General features: G+C 45.8%; 1 protein-coding gene across 9 annotated transcripts in view; it reads left to right on the plus strand.

The window, feature by feature from the left end:
- GDPD4 (glycerophosphodiester phosphodiesterase domain containing 4) overlaps positions 1-23,183 on the plus strand; it is a 108,704-nt gene extending 85,521 nt beyond the window's left edge. For 7 of the 9 annotated variants that reach the window (XM_075592649.1, XM_075592643.1, XM_075592648.1 and 4 more), the window contains 7 exons: positions 1,902-2,126; positions 2,429-2,586; positions 8,551-8,698; positions 11,863-11,945; positions 14,215-14,294; positions 20,997-21,090; positions 21,222-23,183. In XM_075592649.1, coding sequence (XP_075448764.1) covers positions 1,902-2,126; positions 2,429-2,586; positions 8,551-8,698; positions 11,863-11,945; positions 14,215-14,294; positions 20,997-21,090; position 21,222 — 789 coding nt within the window. In that variant the 3' untranslated portion in view covers positions 21,223-23,183. The other 2 variants (XM_075592644.1, XM_075592650.1) reach the window with 2 other exon arrangements.
- The last annotated feature ends 1,031 nt before the right edge of the window (positions 23,184-24,214 follow it).

The following is a 24,214-nucleotide window of genomic DNA, read 5'->3' on the forward strand; positions in this document are numbered from 1 at the left end:
ATAATCAGCAGGACGTTTGCTAGTCATTTCCTGCTTTCTCAATGAATCGAGGAGTCTCTGTCTGCTGTTTTCCCAGTTACTCATGGCTAGGACTTGGCAGTATCTCCTTGTGACTATATATCTTCTATGTATCAATGGAGGGATGGAACCACCCATAATGCCAGCTTTCTTGAGCTAATCCATGACTATGTATTGCATACTCCGTCCTATACCCTTCCAGAAATTGACATGGAGAGAAAAAACGGGTTTGGCGGAAAGCAATAAACTCATTTGCAGCACATTTAAGAAATAAAATTATCGGACCCATTTTTTCACCAATATTAAGTATGGTCAGAAGATGTATCGCACAGCTGATGCTAATGACAATTATACACTATTGGGACATTTCACAGTGAGTATCTAGTTTGATATCACTTGCGTTTATGCGCAAAGTTCATTTTTCTTGCCTTCAAATACTTTCTGAGCAAGCTACCCGCCTATCTGCACAACCTCCTCACCCCCACCACATGCAGCCCTTATCACCTGAGATCTGACTCCAAAAGACTGTTCACGGTCCCAAGGTTCAGCAAAGTATCCGGCCGCTCCTCCTTCTCTTACCGTGAACCTGACGACTGAAACAACCTACCGTAGACGCTCACAGCTGCCACCAGTCTAAGTTCTTTCTGTAACTGTTACATACGCCTATAACATAATTATCTTTAACTGTTCCTGCAATGTCTTTATATATAATGTAACGGTGTTTGCCCGGGCCAATCTCATATTGCCCCCCCTATGTGTACATTGACCCCTGTTACATGAAGTATAGTGTGGTGCACCTGCTGGCTTACAGAATCCCTGAATCTCCCGTGATGGTGTGGGGAATAGTATCAGGACTGGCTTATGAGGTATTGCTGAGTTATACTCACTCATGGTACAGCGCCTCCATCTCTTCCAGACCCCCAGCGTAGTAGGGAGGAGTCTCTGAAAGAGAACCTCTATGTGCACCTTCTTCCCGAGTGACTCCACAATCAGGACAGAAGCGAGCTCTTTCTTTGACATCCTTTATTGTTACCATACATGGACAGCCGCCCATCATAGCGGCCGGTCTTCTAGCCGCTTATCTCAGGTTGCCAACCTAAAGGAAGTTCCTGACCGTACACTCCCAGGCAAGGGCACTCAATGCAGGTCTAGCTCTTCCCTTACTCCCAGATGGAGTAAGAGGAATAGTCTTCCACACCACTCCCTTGAGGGAGGGCCACAAACACGGCCAGAGCCCTGACAGGTTGCTGGACAGACTCACCTCACTCAGGTGATGAGGCACACTCACTAAATTAAGGAAGTCCTGCATATTATATAGCTTCAGTAGGCACCACCCCTGTGTCACTGTAAGTGGACACAGAGCCTGATGTCACTTCCTTCCCTAGATATTACACAGCACAGAGTGTGAGGGCAAACCCCATGATCACTCCTGGCAAACCTGCCCTTACCAGGGATTATTGCACAGGAGGAGAAAGACATGTAACCCCAAAATTACACAGGGCTTCATAATGTATAACCCTGTTCCATGTATTGTCATCAGAATACTGTTCCCAGATCCTATTTGAAAACGAGAGGTAACCCTCAATGTAGTACTTCCTGGCAACACATTTTAGAAATAAATAAAGAAGTAGAAGAAAACAAAACGTTACCCTCATTCTACGATCCGTATTGTGGGAAGCAAATGATCTTCCTTGAACATGAATGCTTTAAAAATGTATGCATTTCCTACATGTGCAGATTCTGTAAAGTTCACAAATTAATTCCATTAATAACTGCATTTTTATTTATTTATTTTTTTCATTCTAGCTCATGCGTGTAGATAACAAAAACAAAATGAAGCTAATCCACATGTGATTTTTTTTATGTACCTTCCTGTTTCCTAGGATAAGCCGTTTTCCTGTATGGCCTCTTTGTCCAGTGAAGATCACCAAAGAGCAAATAATCAGTCTATTTACAAACTAAGCGACTTCCTGATGCTCGCTGATAGTGCCAACAAGTCTGTGATATTTGACCTCTACCGTCCACCACAGGATCATCCATACAGAGATTCCTGGATTAACCGAACACTGGATATCATCCTCAATGAAACATCTATTGATCCCAAACTGGTACAGTGTGCAATGTACAAGTTCTCCTTTTTCCATGCATTTAATTTAGTATGTTCATAGCACATCTATTTTCTTAGATCAAATTCATTGCTTTCTAGCTGAAACCTTTCATGGAACATGTCTCGTCTACATATTAACTCGTATAAACCCACCCCAAGTGAATTCGGCACCAAAGACCTCCCAGAGATAATATTTCCAGAGATTTGTATCTGCCCTAGGAAAGGTTCTTCATGAAAATGAGTGTTGGGAATCCCTCCAGTGAAGATGATGTGCTTACAATAGCTATTGTTTGTTCATTGTAGATACTATGGCTGTCGAATGATATGAGGTCTCTCGTTCAATCTGTCGCGCCAGGATTTCAGCAGACAGTAGGAGAGAAGGCGCCTGTTCAGGAACTTGTAAACAATCGCATTGTGAAACTGAACTTGCCGTACAGTGAAATGTCCCATGATGATATCAGGTGCAATATATAATACAGCATGATTTCTGTGTACTGGGACACACTGCATTCGCCTCCTATTGTACAGTACAGGCATACCCCGGTTTAAGGACACTCACTTTAAGTACACTCGCGAGTAAGGACATATTGCTCAATAGACAAACGGCAGCTCACGCATGCGCCTTTCAGCACGTCCTGAACAGCAATACCGGCTCCCTACCTGTACCGAAGCTGTGCGCAAGCGGGGAGACTATAGAGCCTGCTACAAATGCGTTATTTACATCAGTTATGCACGTATATGATGATTGCAGTACAGTACATGCATCGATAAGTGGGAAAAAGGTCGTGCTTCACTTTAAGTACATTTTCGCTTTACATACATGCTCCGGTCCCATTGCGTACGTTAATGCAGGGTATGCCTGTATATCACCAGAACTGTAGTACTGTTTGAGTTCTGCAGATGTCCATGTTGTATAACAAAGTTTACAAAGCTCGTCTTGTTCTTTTACATAATGGCCCTTTTTTTTTTTAAATTAGAAACAAGTAATAACGGTTTGGAGCTCAGCTTTATATTTAATAAGATTTCCATTTAGTAAAATAATCAATAATTACTTTTTAAAACTTCATACTCTATTTTGTAAATAAATTCTACACATCACTCAAGCAAATAATGATTCAGCCGTGATATGTTTTCATGGCTTTATTTTTTAATAATAATACTATATATATATATATATATATATATATATATATATATATATATATATATATATAAAAAGAAAAGAAGCGCCCGATCCTTGTGTAAAATCAGATAAGAATTTTAATACATCACGGACAAGACAAATGCACACTTACAATTTGTCTGATAAAATCAGGCATGTTATGGGACCAGCCCATGCACCAACTGAAGACTCCACGATCGCCTCTGTGTAATCTGAAGTCCTTTGGAGTGCTGGATCTTATGTCTGTATCAGCCTTTGTTCCAGAGAGTTGTCCCAGATAGTAAGGGAATCAGTACTTTCCTTTGCGGCTGCTTAGTTGTAGCGTGCGGCCGCCATTCACCTCTCTCGTGGAGCACTGGGACCCGGATGGGACTTCACACACGTCTCTGCGTCTTCACGTTGGTAGCTGGGAACTGCTCGACCACCGTAGGTTCACTGCCACATATCCCTACGCGTTTCTTCCGTCCTTGCGGATTTCATCAGGGGATGGATACCACACTGAACTGTCTGGTGTTAAATAGTCCTTTCGACCAATGTCTAACGTTTTTACACAGCTGTATTCAGTTCAATGGGCAATGTTTGAGCTAATTTAAATTAATATTATGTTCCGTTTTATTTGTTACTAAATTGATTAGGTGAAAAAGGTTATATTATTTAATTTTTAAATATTAGCTTTTGTTGTTAGATATTATTATTATATAATTTGTTTTCAGTATTCAGATATTTATGTTCCAATATATTATATATTAGTCCAATGTATTTGTTATTTGTTTTAAAGATGTTAACATGCCAATTGATTATTATTACTTTTTAGTTAATTCATTTGTAGATGAACATCGTTGCACCAGGTTTAAATTAATTTAAATTAGCTCAAACATTGCCCATTGAACTGAATACAGCTGTGTAAAAACGTTAGACAAAGGCTGATACAGACATAAGATCCAGCACTCCAAAGGACTTCAGATTACACAGAGGCGATCGTGGAGTCTTCAGTTGGTGCATGGGCTGGTCCCATAACATGCCTGATTTTATCAGACAAATTGTAAGTGTGCATTTGTCTTGTCCGTGATGTATTAAAATTCTTATCTGATTTTACACAAGGATCGGGCGCTTCTTTTCTTTTTTTATCTAAATAGGTGCTGTGGGAGTTCGGTGAACCCAAGAAGAAGCAGCCTGTACTTCTGTGATTCAATTATCCTGGACAATCTGAGGACTTAAGTATTTTTTGTGAACATTTACAATTACTTTACCATTTTTTCTATCTTTTGGTTTTTGAATATTAATATTTTTGGTCCACTATTTGTTATGATTTGAAATCAATTCACAATTTAGGTTAGATTGGACCCTGCATATTTATAGTCATTTATATCAATTGCATAGATAATTTAATTGTCCTCTATTTTTGATACAATTTGAATCAATTTTGTTATAATTTTTGCATTTTTCTTTTTGATTTTTATGCACACTTTTTCTTTTCTTTTTAACACATTTTTATAAAATATTCATTTTTTGGGCATATATACGGCCCCTGCCACTTTTTATATATTTATATATTTTTATATTGATATTGATCTGTTTGAACTTAAAATATCAACCTGGTGCAAACACCTACCACATATATCAGCGTTGCAGCAGTTTTGGTGTGTCTGATAAGGGGCGCTGTCTATAATTCTGTTACTTTAATATATATATATATATATATATATATATATATATATATATATCTCTTGTGTATGGTAGGCCACCTCTTTGTGTGTACTGCATTAGTGGGAGAGTTCTTGTGTTCAGTTGCTATGGTAGAAATCAGATCTGTTAATTTACTGCAGGAGTAGAGTTACATATAGATGAGCTCATGCTTATAGGGGAGGCGAGGGCACAGAAACTCGCCCTTATTATTACCGAGCGACTTGATGCTGTTTATCTTCAAACAATGGATGGGAAAACCTTTTGCAGAGGTGATCCAGCAAAGGGAAGGTGCCAACGTCTCGATCTTCGCAATCTATGCCTATTCCCACATTAGCTTGTATTGGGGCACAGCACAATTGAACTGCTCCAAAGGGCTGCAGAAGTGCGGAAAGCAGCAGAACATGCTGCACTGCGTCTTAATTATTAGTATTATTATTTTTTTCTAATTACAGGATTGAAGCATGAGGTTTTCTTCATAGCTGAACTGTGTTAATTTCAGCACTGGAGACCCCCTGCTTCCAGAGATACTTACCTCTGTAGTGGTGCTGGTATCTATGCATCCAGGGAACTGTGTGCCTAACGAAATGGCGGCTTTAAAGCAGCTGTCCAAGCCACCTTTTTGGTGTTTTTCATTTTATTTCCCCCCCTTTAATATGTGCATCAAAACAATCCACACAATGATAAGTAATTAGCTAAGTTGCTGATCAAACAGTTCTCCTGTGATCAACCGGCGTAGATTAGGCTTGGGGGTTCACTAAATGGCTTTCGGTGCAGCAGAAGAGGACCAAAGATGCAAAGGTCTGTGGGGAAGATCATGTGACCAGGCAGTCACTCGATACAATTGGTGCAATGCTAGAGAGAGGGCAGGGTTCAAATAGGGGTGTGTCAGAGCCTGTTTCAGGAGAGGAAGGGGATGTGACTTTGTAAATGGTTGCTATAGAAACAAAAAATGCTTGTTACATTATAATACATTAAAAACGTAATGCAGCATGCCCTGCTGATTTAAACCATCTTTAAATGTCTGGAAATAACCCCGGCAACTTAACCGGTAAGTATTTCTGGAACCACCGGGTCCTCGGAGCTGAAAAGAAAATGGTTCAGCTCCAGAGGACACCCTGGTTTGAAATCTGTAAAACAAGGGGTTAGATTTCTGCTTTAAAGCAGCAGGTTTCCAATGTCCAGCACCCAACTGATAATACACATGCTACAGCACCAAGTACTCTACAGCAGGGGCGCCCCCTGCCTGTTCGCGCCTCTCTGCTTGCGCCTCCCCCCGCACCACTCCCTCTCTGCTCCCCCTGCTTGCTCTCCTCTCCCTGCTTGCGCCTCCCCCCGCACCACTCCCTCTCTGCTCCCCCTGCCTGCTCTCCCCTCCCTGCTTGCGCCTCCCCCCGCACCCCTCCCTCTCTGCTCCTCCCTGCTTGCGCCTCCCCCCGCACCACTCCCTCCCTGCTCCCCCTCCCTGCTCGCGCCTCTCTGCTTGCGCCTCCCCCCGCACCACTCCCTCTCTGCTCCCCCTGCCTGCTCTCCCCTCCCTGCTTGCGCCTCCCCCCGCACCCCTCCCTCTCTGCTCCCCCTCCCTGCTCCCCCTCCCTGCTTGCGCCTCCCCCCGCACTACTCCCTCTCTGCTCCCCCTCCCTGCTTGCGCTTCCCCCCCGCACCACTCCCTCTCTGCTCCCCCTCCCTGCTTGCGCCTCCCCCCCGCACTACTCCCTCTCTGCTCCCCCTCCCTGCTTGTTCTTCCCCCCCGCACCACTCCCTCTCTGCTCCCCCTCCCTGCTTGCGCCTCCCCCCCGCACTACTCCCTCTCTGCTCCCCCTCCCTTCTTGCGCTTCCCCCCCGCACCACTCCCTCTCTGCTCCCCCTCCCTGCTTGCGCCTCCCCCCCACACCACTCCCTCTCTGCTCCCCCTCCCTGCTTGCACCTCCCCCCGCACCACTCCCTCTCTGCTCCCCCTCCCTGCTTGCGCCTCCCCCCGCACCACTCCCTCTCTGCTCCACCTCCCTGCTCTCCGCTCCCTACTTGCGCCTCCCCTGCATCACTCCCTCCCTGCTCCACCTCCCTGCTTGCGCCTCCCCCCGCACCACTCCCTCTCTGCTCCCCCTCCCTGCTCTCCGCTCCCTGCTTGCGCCTCCCCCCGCACCCCTCCCTCTCTGCTCCCCCTCCCTGCTTGCGCCTCCCCTGCACCACTCCCTCTCTGCTCCCCCTCCCTGCTCTCCGCTCCCTGCTTGCGCCTCCCCCCGCACCCCTCCCTCTCTGCTCCCCCTCCCTGCTTGCGCCTCCCCTGCACCACTCCCTCCCTGCTCTCCCCTCCCCTGCACCACTCCCTCTCTGCTCCCCCTCCCTGCTTGCGCCTCCCCCCGCACCACTCCCTCCCTGCTCTCCCCTCCCTGCTTGCGCCTCCCCTGCACCACTCCCTCTCTGCTCCCCCTTTCTGCTTGCGCCTCCCCCCGCACCGCTCCCCCTCCCTGCTCTCCCCTCCCTGCTTGCGCCTCCCCCCGCACCACTCCCTCCCTGCTCTCCCCTCCCTGCTTGCGCCTCCCCTGCACCATTCCCTCTCTGCTCCCCCTTCCTGCTTGCGCCTCCCCCCCGCCCCCCTCCTTACCAGCTCTCTGGCTTCGGCGGCTTCATATGACGTTGACCATTTGACCCCGCCGTGTTGTCATGGCGACGTGTCGCCGGAGAGCAGGTGAGAGAGTTACAGCGGCCTCATGCCTCTCCCGGCATTTCATTGAAATGCTTTGGGAAAGAGCGTGGGCCTCTGCAGACGCCGCGACCCCCCCAGAATATTCCTTGCCCCCCACTTTGCGCAGCCCTCTTCTAGAATATACATGTACATTTCCATATCCAATATTACACCCCCCAAGGCATTCTTTAGCCACAAATTTCAGGGTCTTCTAAATACCAACTGAACACAAACCCCAGATTCTGTGCTGGTTGTTGCCTGGTGAGTGCCTATAATCTGACTGGATGGTGTATGTAGTGCTGACAGTGTACTCTGCTCTATACATAGAATTCTGCACACGCAACTAATCACTGCCCCGAAGATCTTTAAATCTAATCTGTGTTGCCCGAGGCACAGGGTGCCACGTGCCACGTGCCAACAGTCACCAGGGAAGCAGAGACTGGGAGTGTAACCGGTTCCTTCCCCTGCAAAGGAAGTGTTCTTACCACTTAGCAATTTGATACGTGGAAGATTCCGCGTGGCTAAAGGCGTGGCTGCCAGCACCCCTCTCCTGTACAGTATTTACAGGCAGGGTAAAGGTTTTGGATCATTGTAGTGGGTGCCCTTTTTCTTTGTAAGGTGCAGGCAGAGTGGCTGGGATCCCACATCTGCCACGTAGTTAAGCTTGGAGCTGGATATCTTCTTGCCGCACTATTGTAATAAAGTCTAACACCAGACATTATAGCATGATAAACTGTTTTATTTCCAGGTTGCAAACGCAGAACGTCTCAGGGATCTCCCTTCCTCAGGTGCAAATATTGCATAGGCATATATGCAGGTATAAGGCATTTGTTTCATGCTCATTTTTGTAACCCATACAGTATGTAATGTTTTTTTTTTGTAACGTTTTAGGATGTATGCAGCGGCCAATATTACCACTAATTTATACGTGGTCAGTGAGCCGTGGCTGTTCTCTCTGGCGTGGTGCTCGGGGGCACACTCTGTTACCACTAACTCTGTGCTACTACTGAAGACCGTAGACAAACCAATGTTCCTAATGGTGAGCCCCTAACACACAGTCTCCTCAACCGCACTTTTTATGCATCTTTCTTAGGCGACGCCTGCAAACTTGTAACCCTTGGGCTTCTGATTTGATTTGCTTTCAGATAATAAGATGCAATAATATTGTCAGCAAACATCAGCTTCATTATTCTCTGAGGTTATTTCAGTGTTAATGTTCTGGTGAAACCGTGTGATACGCCTACACCAGCCCTCTGGCTTCACTGTATCTCAGCCCTTCTGCCGAGCCTTTTTATTTATCAAGCGTGCCTCAAACAAATAATTATATTTAAACTGCGTGGTGTATCCTGCATACACTGCAAAGGTATCACAACCTTTCCATTTTGTTCCACGTGACTTCTACCTCCATAAGCCTAAACTGCGATGAGTGTCAGTAAGGGCGTTTTTTTGCCTATTGAGTAAGAATTATTTACGTTCCGCGTAAGCTCCTTTTTGCATGCAGTTTTCGCACATAAGACGAGAAGTTGCGACATCACATAAGCCTGACATTCAGGGCTATGCTTACAGGTGCAAGCTCACCGACTGAGCTAATGACAGGGATTCGTGCTTAAAAAAAACAACCCGAAGAATAGACGTATATAGAATAGACATATCAATGCTGGTTTCACCTGTAAATGTTGGTAATAATGATATCCAAGTTAACGGTGGGTTAAAGGTAACAATTGCAGCCCCCGGTGAAAAACATATTTCCAAAGGTCAAACATGATTTTACAAAAAACAATTAAACATACACTGTATCACTGATCCTACTTGACACTGCACCTTTAACCACTTCTATATAATATTTGGGTAAATGTGTTTGTTGAACATCTTCTCTTTCTATGCAAAGGCAAACTATATCACCCACCTGAAGTAGGCGATAGAAATCAGTTACCTGTTATATATATTATTATTTTTTTAGCATGTTTTTGTATAGGCTGCTAGTTTTTGCGTAGCACGTTACAGATACATTTTACAGGCACAGGTCCCTGCCCCATGGAGCTTACCATCTATTTTTTGGTGCCTGAGGTACAGAGAGATAAAGGGAGATAAAGTGACTTGCCCAAGGTAACAAGAAGCCGACACCGGGAATTGAACCAGCTTCAGACTCCATGCCAGTCAGTGTCTTTACTCACTGAGCCACTCCTTCTCCATGTTATCTATCAATTGCTATATGGCAGGTCATCGAAATGCATTACTGTACAGGTTGGACCTGCATGAAGGAAGTCTCCACTGAATATGACGAGATCTGTTTCCGATTTTGATATTGCTCTAAAAGTCCATTCTCGCAGACTAATGGATAGTCCCTATGGCTTCGTCCCCGGTGGCCGCAGCACACAAAGTGTAGCCCTCTGTGGGGCAGGCCCCAGTCAGCGTGTGTGAGCGTGCGCGCACAAATCCAGATGCGCGACTGCCTTTGCCAAAAAACGAGCTTTTGGTGCGGCGACCACGTCATGGCAGCGGATCAGCCAAGGAGGGTGAACCAGCCGTGTGACATCATGGCCACGCCCCCGCCTGCTCTACTCAAGACGCTCATCCCATCGCTACCCATAGACCGCAGATCGCGGCTTAAACAGGTGCACGCGCCTCTAGGCGCTCCGAAGCGTGCGTGGACGCAGTGACTGGGGTCGTAGCCGTAGTTTTGCTCACCACAGAGGTCCGGTAACTCTGTGCTAATAACGATACGTTCTCAAAATCATTAACAGACAATATTTTCCTGAGGTTACCGCATATCCACGTAGATAATTCTATGCAACAACAACGGTCGTTGTATATCTCATTGGCGTAGGTTAGCGCCATGTTAACCTACGAGAGGCTAAACCTATTTATGTGAAGCGCCAAGTGACTTTTATACCTCCCCCTAACTATCCTTCATACAACACGTGGAGAGATACCTGTGCACAAAACTGAACACACCTGAGATACCAGGAACAGATGCTCATTTGGATATGCAAAGTATATTCAAACGATTTAAATTAGAATACTGTATGTCCCAGGACCTTTTTGAATATGCTTATGCTGGGGGAAACCACCTCTTTTGCACTTGTTAGAACTAAAGGCTGTTACAGTTAACCCAATCCTCTTTGGTGCCTAAAACAGGACTTAACTGTGCGTGATTTATCTTTGAGGATACACGTAAAAGCTTCGGGAGATGTTAACATAGGCAAACGCTGCAAGAAGTCAATAATGGGCCTTGGTGGGTCTGGGAATAAAAGCGTTAAGATAATTGGTAACCAGAGTTCTCTGAGTTTCACACCGGTCCCAACCTCCTGGGTGCAAATTAGAAAAGCTTAGTAAACAGCTTGGCAGATTAGATGAATGAGGTGTTATGCCGCCATAGACAGTTATTAGGTAATAACCCACAGTATGACCAAACCCTCCCCAGGAGATTTTTTAAAATGATGATTTATTTGTGTGTTTTATTCTTTAAAGCTAAGCCGTGCACAGATTCCGTTTTCAGCCACCCTTAACCCACAATGCAGGGCGGCAGGGATAGGATGTAAGGTCGCAGAGAGAAGTCAGCTTGCTTTACTGGGACAGGGACATGGAATAACTTTTTTACTGACATGTACAATACTCTTGGCAATATCGCCATGTTGTTATTTTCTCCATCTTAATTTTACCAAACAAAATGCTTTAAACATTCAGTCCTAACTTTGTTGTTCATTAATAACAAGCCGGCATATACAGGGCATTCTAACTTATTCTAATCTCTCCCTGTCCTCTTCACTATAACCCATATATTCAGCCTCCATCCTTCTACTGTGATGAAAATAATTGGTCACTCATATTATTATTTAAAATAATGTTTCTGTGAAAATACTTTTCTGTTTACTATGTACTGTACCGTGTCTTGTGAATATTGCCTGCCATGTGTAGTGGTTACGTGCAAGGAAGTTGCTTTTAGAGTTTGCATGTGCATGCAAACTGCGATTTCCCTGTTTATTTTCATACTACAGTACTGTACATAATTAACCATTATTATTCTTAGTGCTACATCTTCCTAACACCCATGTTTATTTACTGTCTTCAGACATGATAACAATAATATTGACCTCTTGTGTATAGTTTATTTAAACCCCCCCCAAATCCCTACAGTTTATAAAACAGCTTGTTTCTCGCCAGTAATTAAGTAGAAATGGTGGGTTTTTTTTTGTTTTCCAGACTCCAGGAGAGTACAGTTTAATGTGGATTCTCACAGATATCACTTCTGCATTGCTGATTGCACTAATCTTTCTTCTGCACTGGTGAGTCTGACTGGCAGTGTCTGCTCTGCTAACGAATTACAGAAGGCTTTTTGTATTATATGGAATGACTGTTTAGTTGCTATAGCGAGTGAAAAGAGCAGTGGGGTTGCACCATTTAATTAGACATTTTAGGCACGGCCATACAGTTTTGGTTTCTTACGTTTTTTTTGTTTAAGAATGAGATATGACGTATATAGGGATATTCTGCATCCTTCTAAAAATATAAAAAAACATTTCCCCAAAGTTACACAATGGTCAAAGGTGCGAGACACACACACACACACATATACACCCACACACCTCTCTCTCCACTCTATGCTGTTTCCTCCTCTCCTTGGCCCCCCCTCAGGCTCCTGATACCTGCTACTGATTGGCTGCATTACCCAGCAGCAGCCAATAAGTAAGGAGGAAGCTGCTCAGACCTCTAGTAACAGCCCCGCTCTCTCCCTGCTTGGGGAAGTCCCAATGCCCCCCAAGTTGGTCAAGTCACTATGTCCAGAGAAATAATACTGGACACACTCGTCCAGTATTACCTCTAATATAGTACCGGGCAGAGTGTCCAAATACAGGTCAGTCCGGTTCAATACTGGACACCTGGCAACCCTACGATATCTTGCACTTGCTAAATATTTACTGTAAATGCTCACAATTCAGTGTCGGGATTAGAAATATTCCCCTCTGCTCTCGGAAATAAAACGTAATCTTTCTCCTCCTTTCATTGAAATTTCGGTGTACCTCATTACTATTCTGTATCATTTGACATGGCGATCATTGTAAGAATAACAAAAACCCGGTCATTTCTTAAACGTACAGTAGCTTCATCTTTAGCTTCATAAAGAAGATGCTACAGAGTTCTTGAAGATTTAACGATCCTTCTGTTTTGATGTCTGCAAGCTTACTTCTCTATGGCGCTTTTTAGTAGAGCATGAAAACTTCCTTTTTAACCATGATGGAATTTTTTGTAGTTTTAAAAACTACGGGTTTATTTATGGACACAATCTTGGGGCAAAAATGGCACATTTTTTATCTGCCACTGATGTATGAACTTGCGTTGCTCCAGTTTTTGCGGTGTGCACCAGTTACTGATTTCGTGGGTATCAATAAAACAAGTTGGGATGGAGTTATGACACGCATATTATAAGTGAAGGTCGCTAATTCTGCACCACGCCATGTGTCTTTATCGCCTCTCTCTATGCTAAATAACCAGGCACAAAAAGTTACGGTGAGTAAGAAAGTGACAAAAACCCTCCACTGTGCAGCAAATACAAATATCACTTGTGAGCACATTCACGTCTCAGAGAGGTCTGCGGCCTGCCTTTCCCCATTATCTCTTAGCATACAGCTTCCACTGCAGCCAGGGATTCTGGGTAATGGCATGCGAATGAGCACTCGTGCGTCCCATAGGGGTTCATGTTAAAATGGATAAGACGCAAAAAGTGATGCGCTGAGTGCCCATTTGCATGCCGTTACCCAGAATCCCTGGCTGCAGTGGCAGCACTGTATGCTAAGAGATAATGGGAGAGAGGCCGGGCTGCAGACCTGTCTGAGATGTGAGTGTGCTCACAAGGGGTATTTGTATTTGCTATTCTAAATAAACAATTCCACCATGTCTGAGGTGTAACCCTTTCCATCCAACAATCCTGTAATAAACTTACATTTGATGTGACGGCGAGCCATAAAATGGCGCCGTTTGTCCAAACGCTCTTTTCTTTCCATCGTTAAACAGACCCGTAGTTTTACAATAGATATGCAACAGTATTGGTGAATCGCTTTTTACGTTGGTGCATAAAAAGCTCACAATCTTTCTAGCACTTTAAGTACATTCACTTAAAGTGAGTTGCCCAAATGTCACATATATCCAGTGTCCTCTAAGCCAGGGGGGCTCAACTCCAGTCCTCAAGACCCCCCCTCCCCCCAGCAGGTCAGATTTTCAGCTGAAGTTGGGATATCCTGAAACCCTGAGCTGCTGGGGGTTCTTGAGGACTGGAGTTGAGCACGGCTGCATACAGTGCATGTTCTAAGTATAACACTGACACACAGTCTCCACGGCCTGTAATGCACATGCGGTATCTACTGGCAAAGCATCCGACTGGCTTAGATTGAATCTGTCTAAGTGCCTTGCTGTTAGGAGCGGTCTCGCTCAGCTGAGTGCGTTACCAATTGGTCCTAAACATCCAGGTTTTCACTTGCTCGTCTTATGATTGTACAAGTATTTGTTATTTCATTTTCAAGGTTTTCCACCCATGAATCCTTTTTGCATAATCTTTAGGTGGCGAGAGCGAGGACTGTCGTGTTGCCCAGAAAACAAAATCCGCCCCGAAAGTGGAATATACAACGCGTTTAAGACTGGCAAGCAAAAAAAAAAATATTCTACACACATTTTCAGTGCTGTTTTTTGTGATGTATGAAGAGGGCATTTGGCCTATAGTGCCTCCTTGCTATTCAATGATGCTGAAAGAAATTGAGTTTGAAAATATTTTGTGCATGCGTGTGGTCTAATATCACTATTAAAGAATGTCATAAGTAATTGTCAACTAAAAGAATATATATATATATATATATATATATATATATATATATATATATATATATATATATATATACAGTGCTTGACAAATCCCCCCAAAATCTACTCGCCGAACCAAAAAATCTGCTCGCCACCAAGTCCCGCCCCCAACCCCGCTCATAGGCCCGCCCCAAACCCCGCCCACAGGCCCGCCCCCAACCCCGCCCACAGGCCCGCCCCCAACCCCGCCCACAGGCCCGCTCATAGGCCCGCCCCCAACCCCGCTTTAAAAAAACAAAACATAAATTTTATAAATTCCTAGTAAGAACAACATTCGTTTTTGACATGTTTATTTATTGTATTACATTATACTATAATTAGTCCTTGTTACGTGTGTGTGTGTGTGTGTGTGTGTGTGTGTGTGTGTGTGTGTGTGTGTGTGTGTGTGTGTGTGTGTGTGTGTGTGTGTGTGTGTGTGTGTGTGTGTGTGTGTGGAATCTAGAACAAAAACCCAGATGTGAATGACTAGTTTCCTGAACCCCTTAACCAGTGTCAGGATGCCCCCGCTTCACCATTTCTAAAGCAACAATCCCGCCTGGGATCTTACCTGATCCGCAGTCCCTCAATATCCAGGTACCCGCATTCCAGCAATGTTATACATTGCAGGGGAGGCGTTCCTTACCTGTCTTCTGGGTTAGAGGGGGATTCCGATGTCTTCCGTGTGAAGCTCGAGAGTTAGATTTGGAAGAAAGCAGTATAGGTTATTTCGGTGTATTATAGGGCAGTTAAGATATATAGGGTAAATAAGAGATCCAGATCCAGAGTGTGAGACAGAAAGTGAGAGAGTGTGGGTGTGAGGCAGAGTGAGAGAGTGTGGGTGAGAAACACAGAGAGACATAAAGAGAGGGTGTGAGAGAGACATAGAGAGAGGGTGTGAGAGAGACAGAGAGAGGGTGTGAGAGAGACATAGAGAGAGGGTGTGAGAGAGACGTAGAGAGAGGGTGTGAGAGAGACGTAGAGAGAGGGTGTGAGAGAGACGTAGAGAGGGTGTGAGAGAGACATAGAGAGAGGGTGTGAGAGAGACAGAGAGAGAGAGAGGATGTGAGAGAGACAGAGAGAGAGGGTGTGAGAGACAGAGAGAGGGTGTGAGAGAGACAGAGAGAGAGGGTGTGAGAGAGACAGAGAGAGGGTGTGAGAGAGACAGAGAAGGTGTGAGAGAGTCAGAGAGAGGGTGTGAGAGAGACAGAGAGAGGGTGCGAGAGAGACAGAGAGAGGGCTCGAGAGACAGAGAGAGGGTGTGAGAGACAGAGAGAGGGTGAGAGACACAGAGAGAGGGTGAGAGACACAGAGAGAGGGTGAGACAAAGAGAGAGGGTGAGACAAAGAGAGAGGGTGAGACAACGAGAGAGGGTGAGACAAAGAGAGAGGGTGAGTGAGAGAGGGTGAGACAGAGAGAGAGGGTGAGACAGAGACACAGAGAGAGGGTGAGACAGAGAGAGAGGGTGAGACCGAGAGACAGAGAGAGAGGGTGAGACCGAGAGACAGAGAGAGAGGGTGAGACAGAGAGAGAGGGTGAGACAGAGAGACAGAGAGAGAGAGAGAAACAGAGAGAGACAGGGAGAGAGAGACAGACAGACAGAGAGGGTGAGACAGAGCGAGAGGGTGAGACAGAGCGAGAGGGTGAGACAGAGCGAGAGGGTGAGACAGAGCGAGAGGGTGAGACAGAGCGAGAGGGTGAGACAGAGCGAGAGGGTGAGACAGAGCGAGAGGGTGAGACAGAGCGAGAGGGTGAGAGAGCGAGAGGGATGAGAGAGAGAGGGTGAGAGAGGGAGAGAGAAAGACAGAGACAGAGAGAGGGTGAGAGAGACAGAGAGAGGGCGAGAGAGAGGGATAGAGAGAGGGCGAGAGACGGAGAGGGCGATTGGGTGGGGGGTTGGGGTGACTGACTGGGTGACGGGTGGTGGGGTGACGGGGTGGTGGGGTGACTGGGTGGTGGGGTGACTGGGTGGTGGGATGGGGTGACTGGGTAGTGGGGTGACTGGGTAGTGGGGTGGCTGGGTAGTGGGGTGGCTGGGTAGTGGGGTGGCTGGGTAGTGGGGTGGCGGGGTGACTGGGTGGCGGGGTGACTGGGTGGCGGGCTGACTGGGTGGTGGGGTGATTGGGTGACATGACAGGGTGATGGGGTGGGGTGACTGGGTGATGGGGTGACTGGGTGGTGGGGTGACTGGGTGGTGGGGTGGGGTGACTGGGTGGTGGAGTGGGGTGACTGGGTGGTGGAGTGGGGTGACTGGGTGGTGGAGTGGGTGACTGGGTGGTGGAGTGGGGTGACTGGGTGGTGGGGTGGGGTGACTGGGTGGTGTATGTCTGATTGGGGCGGTACCTCTCTCTCATACATACATGCACACAAACACACACCCTCTCTCCCATATACACACATACACCCTCTCTCCAATATACACACATACACCCTCTCTCCCATATACACACATACACCCTCTCTCCCATATACACACATACACCCTCTCTCCCATATACTCTCTCTCTCTCCCATATACTCTCTCCCCCATATACTCTCTCTCTCTCCCATATACTCTCTCTCTCTCCCATATACTCTCTCTCTCTCCCATATACTCTCTCTCCCTCTCTCCCATATACTTCTTCTCCCTCTCTCCCATATACTTCTTCTCCCTCGCTCCCTCTCCCATATACTCTCTCCCTCTCCCATATACTCTCTCCCTCTCCCCCATATACTCTCTCTCCCATATACTCTCCCTCTCTCCCATATACTCTCTCCCTCTCTCCCATATACTCTCTCTCTCTCCCTCTCCCCCATATACTCTCTCTCCCATATACTCTCTCTCCCATATACTCTCTCTCCCATATACTCTCCCTCCCATATACTCTCCCTCTCCCATATACTCTCCCTCTCCCATATACTCTCCCTCTCTCCCATATACTCTCCCTCTCTCCCATATACTCCCCCTCTCTCCCATATACACACACACACACACACACACAAAGAGAGAGAGAGAGGAAGCTAGGAAAATTCAACGAGCAAGCCAAAACCATCAGGCGCCAGCCAGCCGCGACGACACGCACCACTACTGCACCATTCCCCCCCCTCCCCTCCCTCCCCCGCGCCAAGCTCCCGCCACGCGTGGGCAACCGAGAGAGCGCTGGGAACCAGAGGAGGAAGGACCAGCCCCCGCTACCACCCGGGAGCGAACACCCCTGCGCCAATCTCGCAGCAACCAAGGGAGCGCCGGAGACCAGAGGGGGAAGGAACACTCCCCGCCCCGGGTGAGCAGCTGAAGGAGCGCCGGGGACCAGAGGGGGAAGGAACACTCCCCGCCCCGGGCGAGCAGCTGAAGGAGCGCCGGGGACCAGGGGGGGGGGGGAGGAACACTCCCCGCCCCGGCCGAGCAGCTGAAGGAGCGCCGGGGACCAGAGGGGGAAGAAACACTCCCCGCCCCGGGCGAGCAGCTGAAGGAGCGCCGGGGACCAGAGGGGGAAGGACCACCCCCCGCTACCACCCAAGAGGGAACTCTCCCGCGCTAATCTCCTGGCAACCAAGGGAGCGCCGGGGACAAGAGGGGGAAGGAACACCCCCCTCCCACCCCCCTGACCCGTACACCCCCCCCTCGACCCGTACACACCCCCCCCCCGACCCGTACACCCCCCCCCGACCCGTACACCCCCCCCCGACCCGTACACCCCCCCCCCGACCCGTACACCCCCCCCCGACCCGTACACCCCCCCCCGACCCGTACACCCCCGCTACCACCTACACACACCCAGCATGACACTCACACACACCCAGCATGACACTCACACACACCCAGCATGACACTCACACACACCCAGCATGACACTCACACACACACAGCATGACACTCACACACACACAGCATGACACACACCTAGCATAGCACAAAAACACTCACACACCCAGCATAGCACAAAAACACGCACACACACCCAGCATAGCACAAAAACACGCACACACACCCAGCATAGCACAAAAACACACACACACACACCCAGCATCCGTCGGATACAAGTGGGGGGGGGGGGGGGGAATGGCAATGCATGCGGGCAGGGAGAGTACTTACTTCCTCAATCAGCCCTGTAAAGGAAGGCGGACGTCACTGCTCCTTCTCATATAGAGCAACCATTCCCCCCCCCCCCCTGCAAAAAAAAGTAAAGCAGCCAACTCGCGTCAGGCCAATCAAATAAGGGGATTAAAAAAAAAAAATTCTCGGCACGAGCAGGGGAAAATTGAAAGAGAACTGCATGTGTTGCAGGGGCGGCCATTACGGATCGCCACCGAGCCAAATCCGATCGCTCCTGGCGAGCGGGCGACCGAATTTGTCGAGCACTGTATATATATACACAGTGTTCGACAAACCTATACATTTGCACGCCCCGGGCGAGTGGATTTAACATCGTGGCGAGCTCCTATTGGCCCAAGCAGCACACGTGTGGTACTAGGTGGCGAGTAGATTTTTTTGTGATTTGTCGACCACTCACTATGGCGAGGATCGCCGGGGTAACTGTTTCAGGCACTGCGGGGAAGGACCCGCCATGTGCAACAAGTGGATTTATCCTCCCTCCTTACCTCCCCATTACCACCCATTCAACAGGGTCGCAGCCTAGCTGTGGCCCTCTCTCCTAAGCCCTGGGAAGGCTTTTGCCAGGCAAAGCAATCTTCTGCATTATTACCGCTTCCCCCGTCCCAAGGTAGAAGACTGTTTAGTTCATATGGCTCTGTATGTGCTTCACCTCCATTCTGTTTATTCCTGCGTCCCCTCCCCCAGATACCAGATTGCGATATAAGTGAACATCCCGGTAATTTTAGCATTTTGTACATCACTCAGAATAATTGGGAAGGTCTGCAAAGTCGATTTTTATTTGTCTCAGTAATGTATTGAAGTGAAAACATTGGTTACCAGGACTATAACCAATTTCAGCCATCGCTGTTTACTGAAAAATTATTATTCGATAACATGTAGTAACAAAGGAGGGAGAGGGAGTTAGGGGTATGAGACCTTTTATTGGACCAACAAGTAGTTGATGTGTTACAGTCTTTTGAACCTCTGAGGACCCTTCATTGGGTAACTTGAGAGGTTGGAAAGCTTGTAACAAATCAACTACTTACGCTTATCTAATAAAACGCATCACATCCCCTACTCCCTCCACCTCCTTTGTTACTATGGAAGAAACGACCAACACGGCTGTACACCGATCACTACCAATTTGTAATTGCCAGCCTTGGAAACTCATTTTGTAAACTTATTGAACAAGCCTTAAATTCTGAAACAAACAATATAAATGATAGAAGAACTAGCAAATGAATCATGCCGCAAGTAAATTAACCACGGTCCCTAGACACACCTTCTTTTTATTGCAGCTCCAACCTAGTGTATATGTTGCATTGTGGGGCTATACTTTAATTAAGGTACATAGTGTGTGACTATGCATCTGAAGCAAAAAAACAAAAAAACTCACACATTACATTGATTAATCTCACCCAAGAGTCCCATAATTACACCCAAAGCTTGTGTGTGTTGTAAAATGAGAAAGGGATCCATTTTTGTGATGGATTTCTCCTTGTTTTTCAGTCCTTAACTGCTTGAGGATTTTCGGATAGTAGTGACATGCTCTCCTGATGCTTAATTGAAGTGCACAGTTTTGTGCTTTGTTCTTGACGTGACTGTAAAAGAAATATAAAAAGGTACCCTTTCTCGAAATAAATGGCAAAGCCCCGTGCCGAGTTAATTCTTCCATTTGAGGCACTTTATTGTGACAGGTGCTATTAGTCGGCATTCTGTATCTCTAGTCTCAGAGCAGTTCTAGCAGGGTGGGGGGGAGAAACGGAACCTTTGTTGGCTTCAAAGAAAGTGTTCAGTGCTCTGTTTATTACCGGGAACTGCTGCGACACTGAAAGGGAAAATGTTAGGAAAATGAAATCATCCACCCAAAAGCAGCGTGAGCGAGTACACCCTGTACCCACTTCTGTGCGCTGTAATAATGAGTGCATCACGGCTACAATAAAACTGGTTGTTTGTGTTCATTTTTAGCATGTTTAGTGCTAGATTGGTTTACAACATGGGATTTTGCACCCACTTAAGAAAAGAAAAAACCCCAAAGGTTAGATGTGTCTGGCAGCGAAAGGGGTTAAACGTTGACGTACGCACCCGGGGTGGGCCGCTCCAGTCCTCCAGGGCCACTAACAGGTCAGGTTTTCAGGTAACCCTACTTCAGCACAGGTGGCTCAGTCAAAGACTGCACCCCCTGTGCTGAAGCAGGGATATCCTGAAAACCTGACCTGTTGGTGACACTTGAGGACTGGAGTTTCCCACCCCTGCTATACACACAACATTGTGTAAATGTAAACATATATGTTTGTAGATAATACCCTTTTCCAGGTTTACACACTTTACATATTCAACATGAAAGCTGTTCTTTGCTTACAGTACTTTGGGTTATTCCTATTGATAAATGTTCTACATTGTATTATTTCACATCATATATCCGATCTTCCAGGATTCTGTTGGATGGTGTCTCGCTGTACAGGCTATATTGACCAAACAGGGCGTAGTGGACCATATTTTCTAAGTGGTGCTAAGCCACATGAGTGGTAAGGGGGTTGGATGGCTTAGCGTTGCTTTGCAAATTTGGACCAGTATCGCCCGAATGTGAGCGATATCATAACTTCCAAACCAGTGTTGTAAGGATTTCAGGCACTCATCCTAATCTCTTATTTTGCAGAGCTTGATATGTCTGTCTCTGAAGATGGTGATGGCAAGACCACTAACAACCCGACATCCAACACTGCCACCATGAGGGCCTGCTGAAAACGTCCGAATCCATGGGATCTCTCAAGAAGTCCGACCGGCACAATAGGACTAGAGCTCTGCCGGTGGCCGCCTGTATATTTCTATGTGCACTAGCCTTTCACCGTTGGCATTGACGTACGATGGCTTGGACTAAGAAGATTATTCTCAACATGTTAAAACTTCCAGCTATTGGATTTCAGGGAACTCAGACGCTTACTGTATTGCAAGCTTTGCTCTGGCGATTGTAGAGTGCTCCACCTTTTTGAGGTGAAGGGTACGCAGCTGGTGTTCTCACAGGCTTTGCATCTTACCTAACTACAGTACCCATCCACCCACCTACCTGTTGTGACAGTACTTGTTGTGCAGACAGTAGAGTACAAGGGTGGCCAACTCAGAAAATAGGTGTATCACCTCAGTCAATAAGTCCACAGATCGAATTATCTTCATCATATTTATTCAGAGACACAGACAGATAGACAGCATCTTATAAGTCTTGCACAGGCATTTCTTCGTTCTGAACGGAGAACTACAGTCATGATGGTATCAGTGCAAGTTCTTTGTGTGATCCGGTGCATATTGAATGCAGAACTAGCACTTATACCAGATTTCAGGAAACCCGGAATTGCTCATGTATGATCATGTGGTTTCTCACGTGAAGCTGCAATTTCAGTATATTTTATTTCACTGATAACACACCTCGTTAGTCCCATTCCCTTTCATATATTATCTACCACCTTCCTGCCTCCTTAAACATACCATGGGTGCATCCCTTAGTTTAGCCTCCTCATAACCCTGTCTTTGTAGGTACCAGAGGGGCCCACTGTACCTCATTCTTATTTGAGGACTAGAGTTGGCCACCCCTGTATAGTTGATATCTTGGAGAACAGCAAGGATGTCAAATTAATGATACATTGTTTGACTTACAAATGAACATACTAAAACCAGTGCACTGGAAATATACACTCCAGCTTCATCAATGTAAGGTCCACCCGCTCTTTCTTCGCTTCAGTGGAGATAATGAAGGTATCATGGCCACACCTTTCTAAAGCACATCACAGCTTCCAATCAGCGCAGTGGAATAGCATGATTACGGTCCATTTAATCTCCGGAACGCTTGCACAAAATCACGTGGTGTTAGTGACTGAAGCTGGAACTAAAGCAGCACTATTTAATATTCTGGCCTCCGACCAGTTAACCACTTACACTCCGAAGAGGCGGCCTTATATTTTTGATATTGTGATTAAAAACTGCTAAAATAAGTTTGAACTAATTTTGTAGAAATAATCAGGATTGATGTGTACTGTACTGTATATAATCTCTACTTTCTCCTGTACCCGCATCTTTCCCACTCTTTCTCCGTTACCTTTTTATAGCAAACCTCCAGTGTTTGGACAGTCTTAGTAAGTCTAAAAAATATTTGAGACTTTTCAACTTTTTTTTTTTATATATAAGAAAGGGCATTTGTAACGTTTACTGCATGTATCTGCTAACGGCATTTAGTTTCATGTCATTCCTCGCATGGGGAACGTTGAAAAGTGATATTTACATCACCGCCCCCCCCCCAAAAAAAATATTACATACATCAAAACTGCTTTATCTGGTAATAGCAACAATTACTTTTACAGTTCAAATGTAAATACTATTGTTAAAGTATAGCCTGTGTCTGATACAGTAAACTGTTTACATGTTTTTTACATTTCATACTATCTTGCAAAATAGGTTGTTTGAGTGAAAATGTTGAATTCCCGTTTTGAATATGAACATGCTGCTGCTTATAGCAATGTAAGGTTTCATTGTGCACCTGCTGCCCTCTGATGTCATATTTGGGTTGTCATGTCTGTGACATCAGACCTTGTGTTGTATTTGCAGCTTGAATAAATCTGGATTTCATATACGAAGGTCTCTGCGTCTTTGTTATGTCATACATTTGATGAAGTTGCATAGTTACATAGATGAGGTTGAAAAAAGACGTATGACCATCAAGTTCAACCTATGCTAAATTTAGACGACATACTTTATCCAATATCTGTATTTACAGTACATTGATCTAGAGGAAGACAAGCAAAAAAAAAAAACTAGTGAAATATCCAATGATATCTCATAAAGTGAAAAATAAATTCCTTCCTGACTCCAAGAATTGGATTTCTCCCTGGATCAACATCCTTCCCATGTTTACTTATTTGGTATATCCCAGTATACCTTTCCTTTCTAAAGAGATGTCCAACCTTTTTTTGAAGATATTGACTCTGCCATCACAGTCTCCATGGGTAATGAATTCCACATTGTAACTGCCCTTACTGTAAAGAACCCTTTACTTTGTTGCTGTTGAAATCTCCTTTCCTCCAACCTTAAGGGATGACCCTGTGTCCTTTGTACTGCCCTTGGGATTAATAGTTATTTTGAAAGCTCTGTGTATTGTCCCCAAATATATTTGTATATAGTTATCATATCCCCTCTTAGATGCCTCTTTTCTAATGTAACCAAATCTAATTTAGTTAGCCTCTCTTCATAAATCAGATTTTCCATCCCCTTTATTAATTTGGTGACTCTTCTCTGCACTTTTTATACTTCCATAATATTTTTTTTTATGAAGTGCTGCCCAAAACTGTATTCCATATTCAAGGTGTGGTCTTACTAATGCTTTATAAAGCGGCATGATTATGGTTACTTGCCTTCCATCCATTGCCCGTTTAATGCAAGATAAGATATTGTTTGCCTTTGCAGCTACTGCATGACATTGAGCACTATTGCTAAGCCTGCTGTCTACAAGCACTCCTAAATCCTTCTCCATCAAGGATTCTCCAAATTTATCCACATTGAATTTGTAAGTCACCTGTTTGTTTTTGTTTCCTAAATGTATAACCTTACATTTATCTGTATTAAACCTCATCTGGCATTTACCTGCCCACGTTTCCAGTCCAAGTT

The sequence above is a fragment of the Ascaphus truei genome, chromosome 3 (assembly GCF_040206685.1).
Source record: "Ascaphus truei isolate aAscTru1 chromosome 3, aAscTru1.hap1, whole genome shotgun sequence".
NCBI lineage: Eukaryota > Metazoa > Chordata > Amphibia > Anura > Ascaphidae > Ascaphus > Ascaphus truei.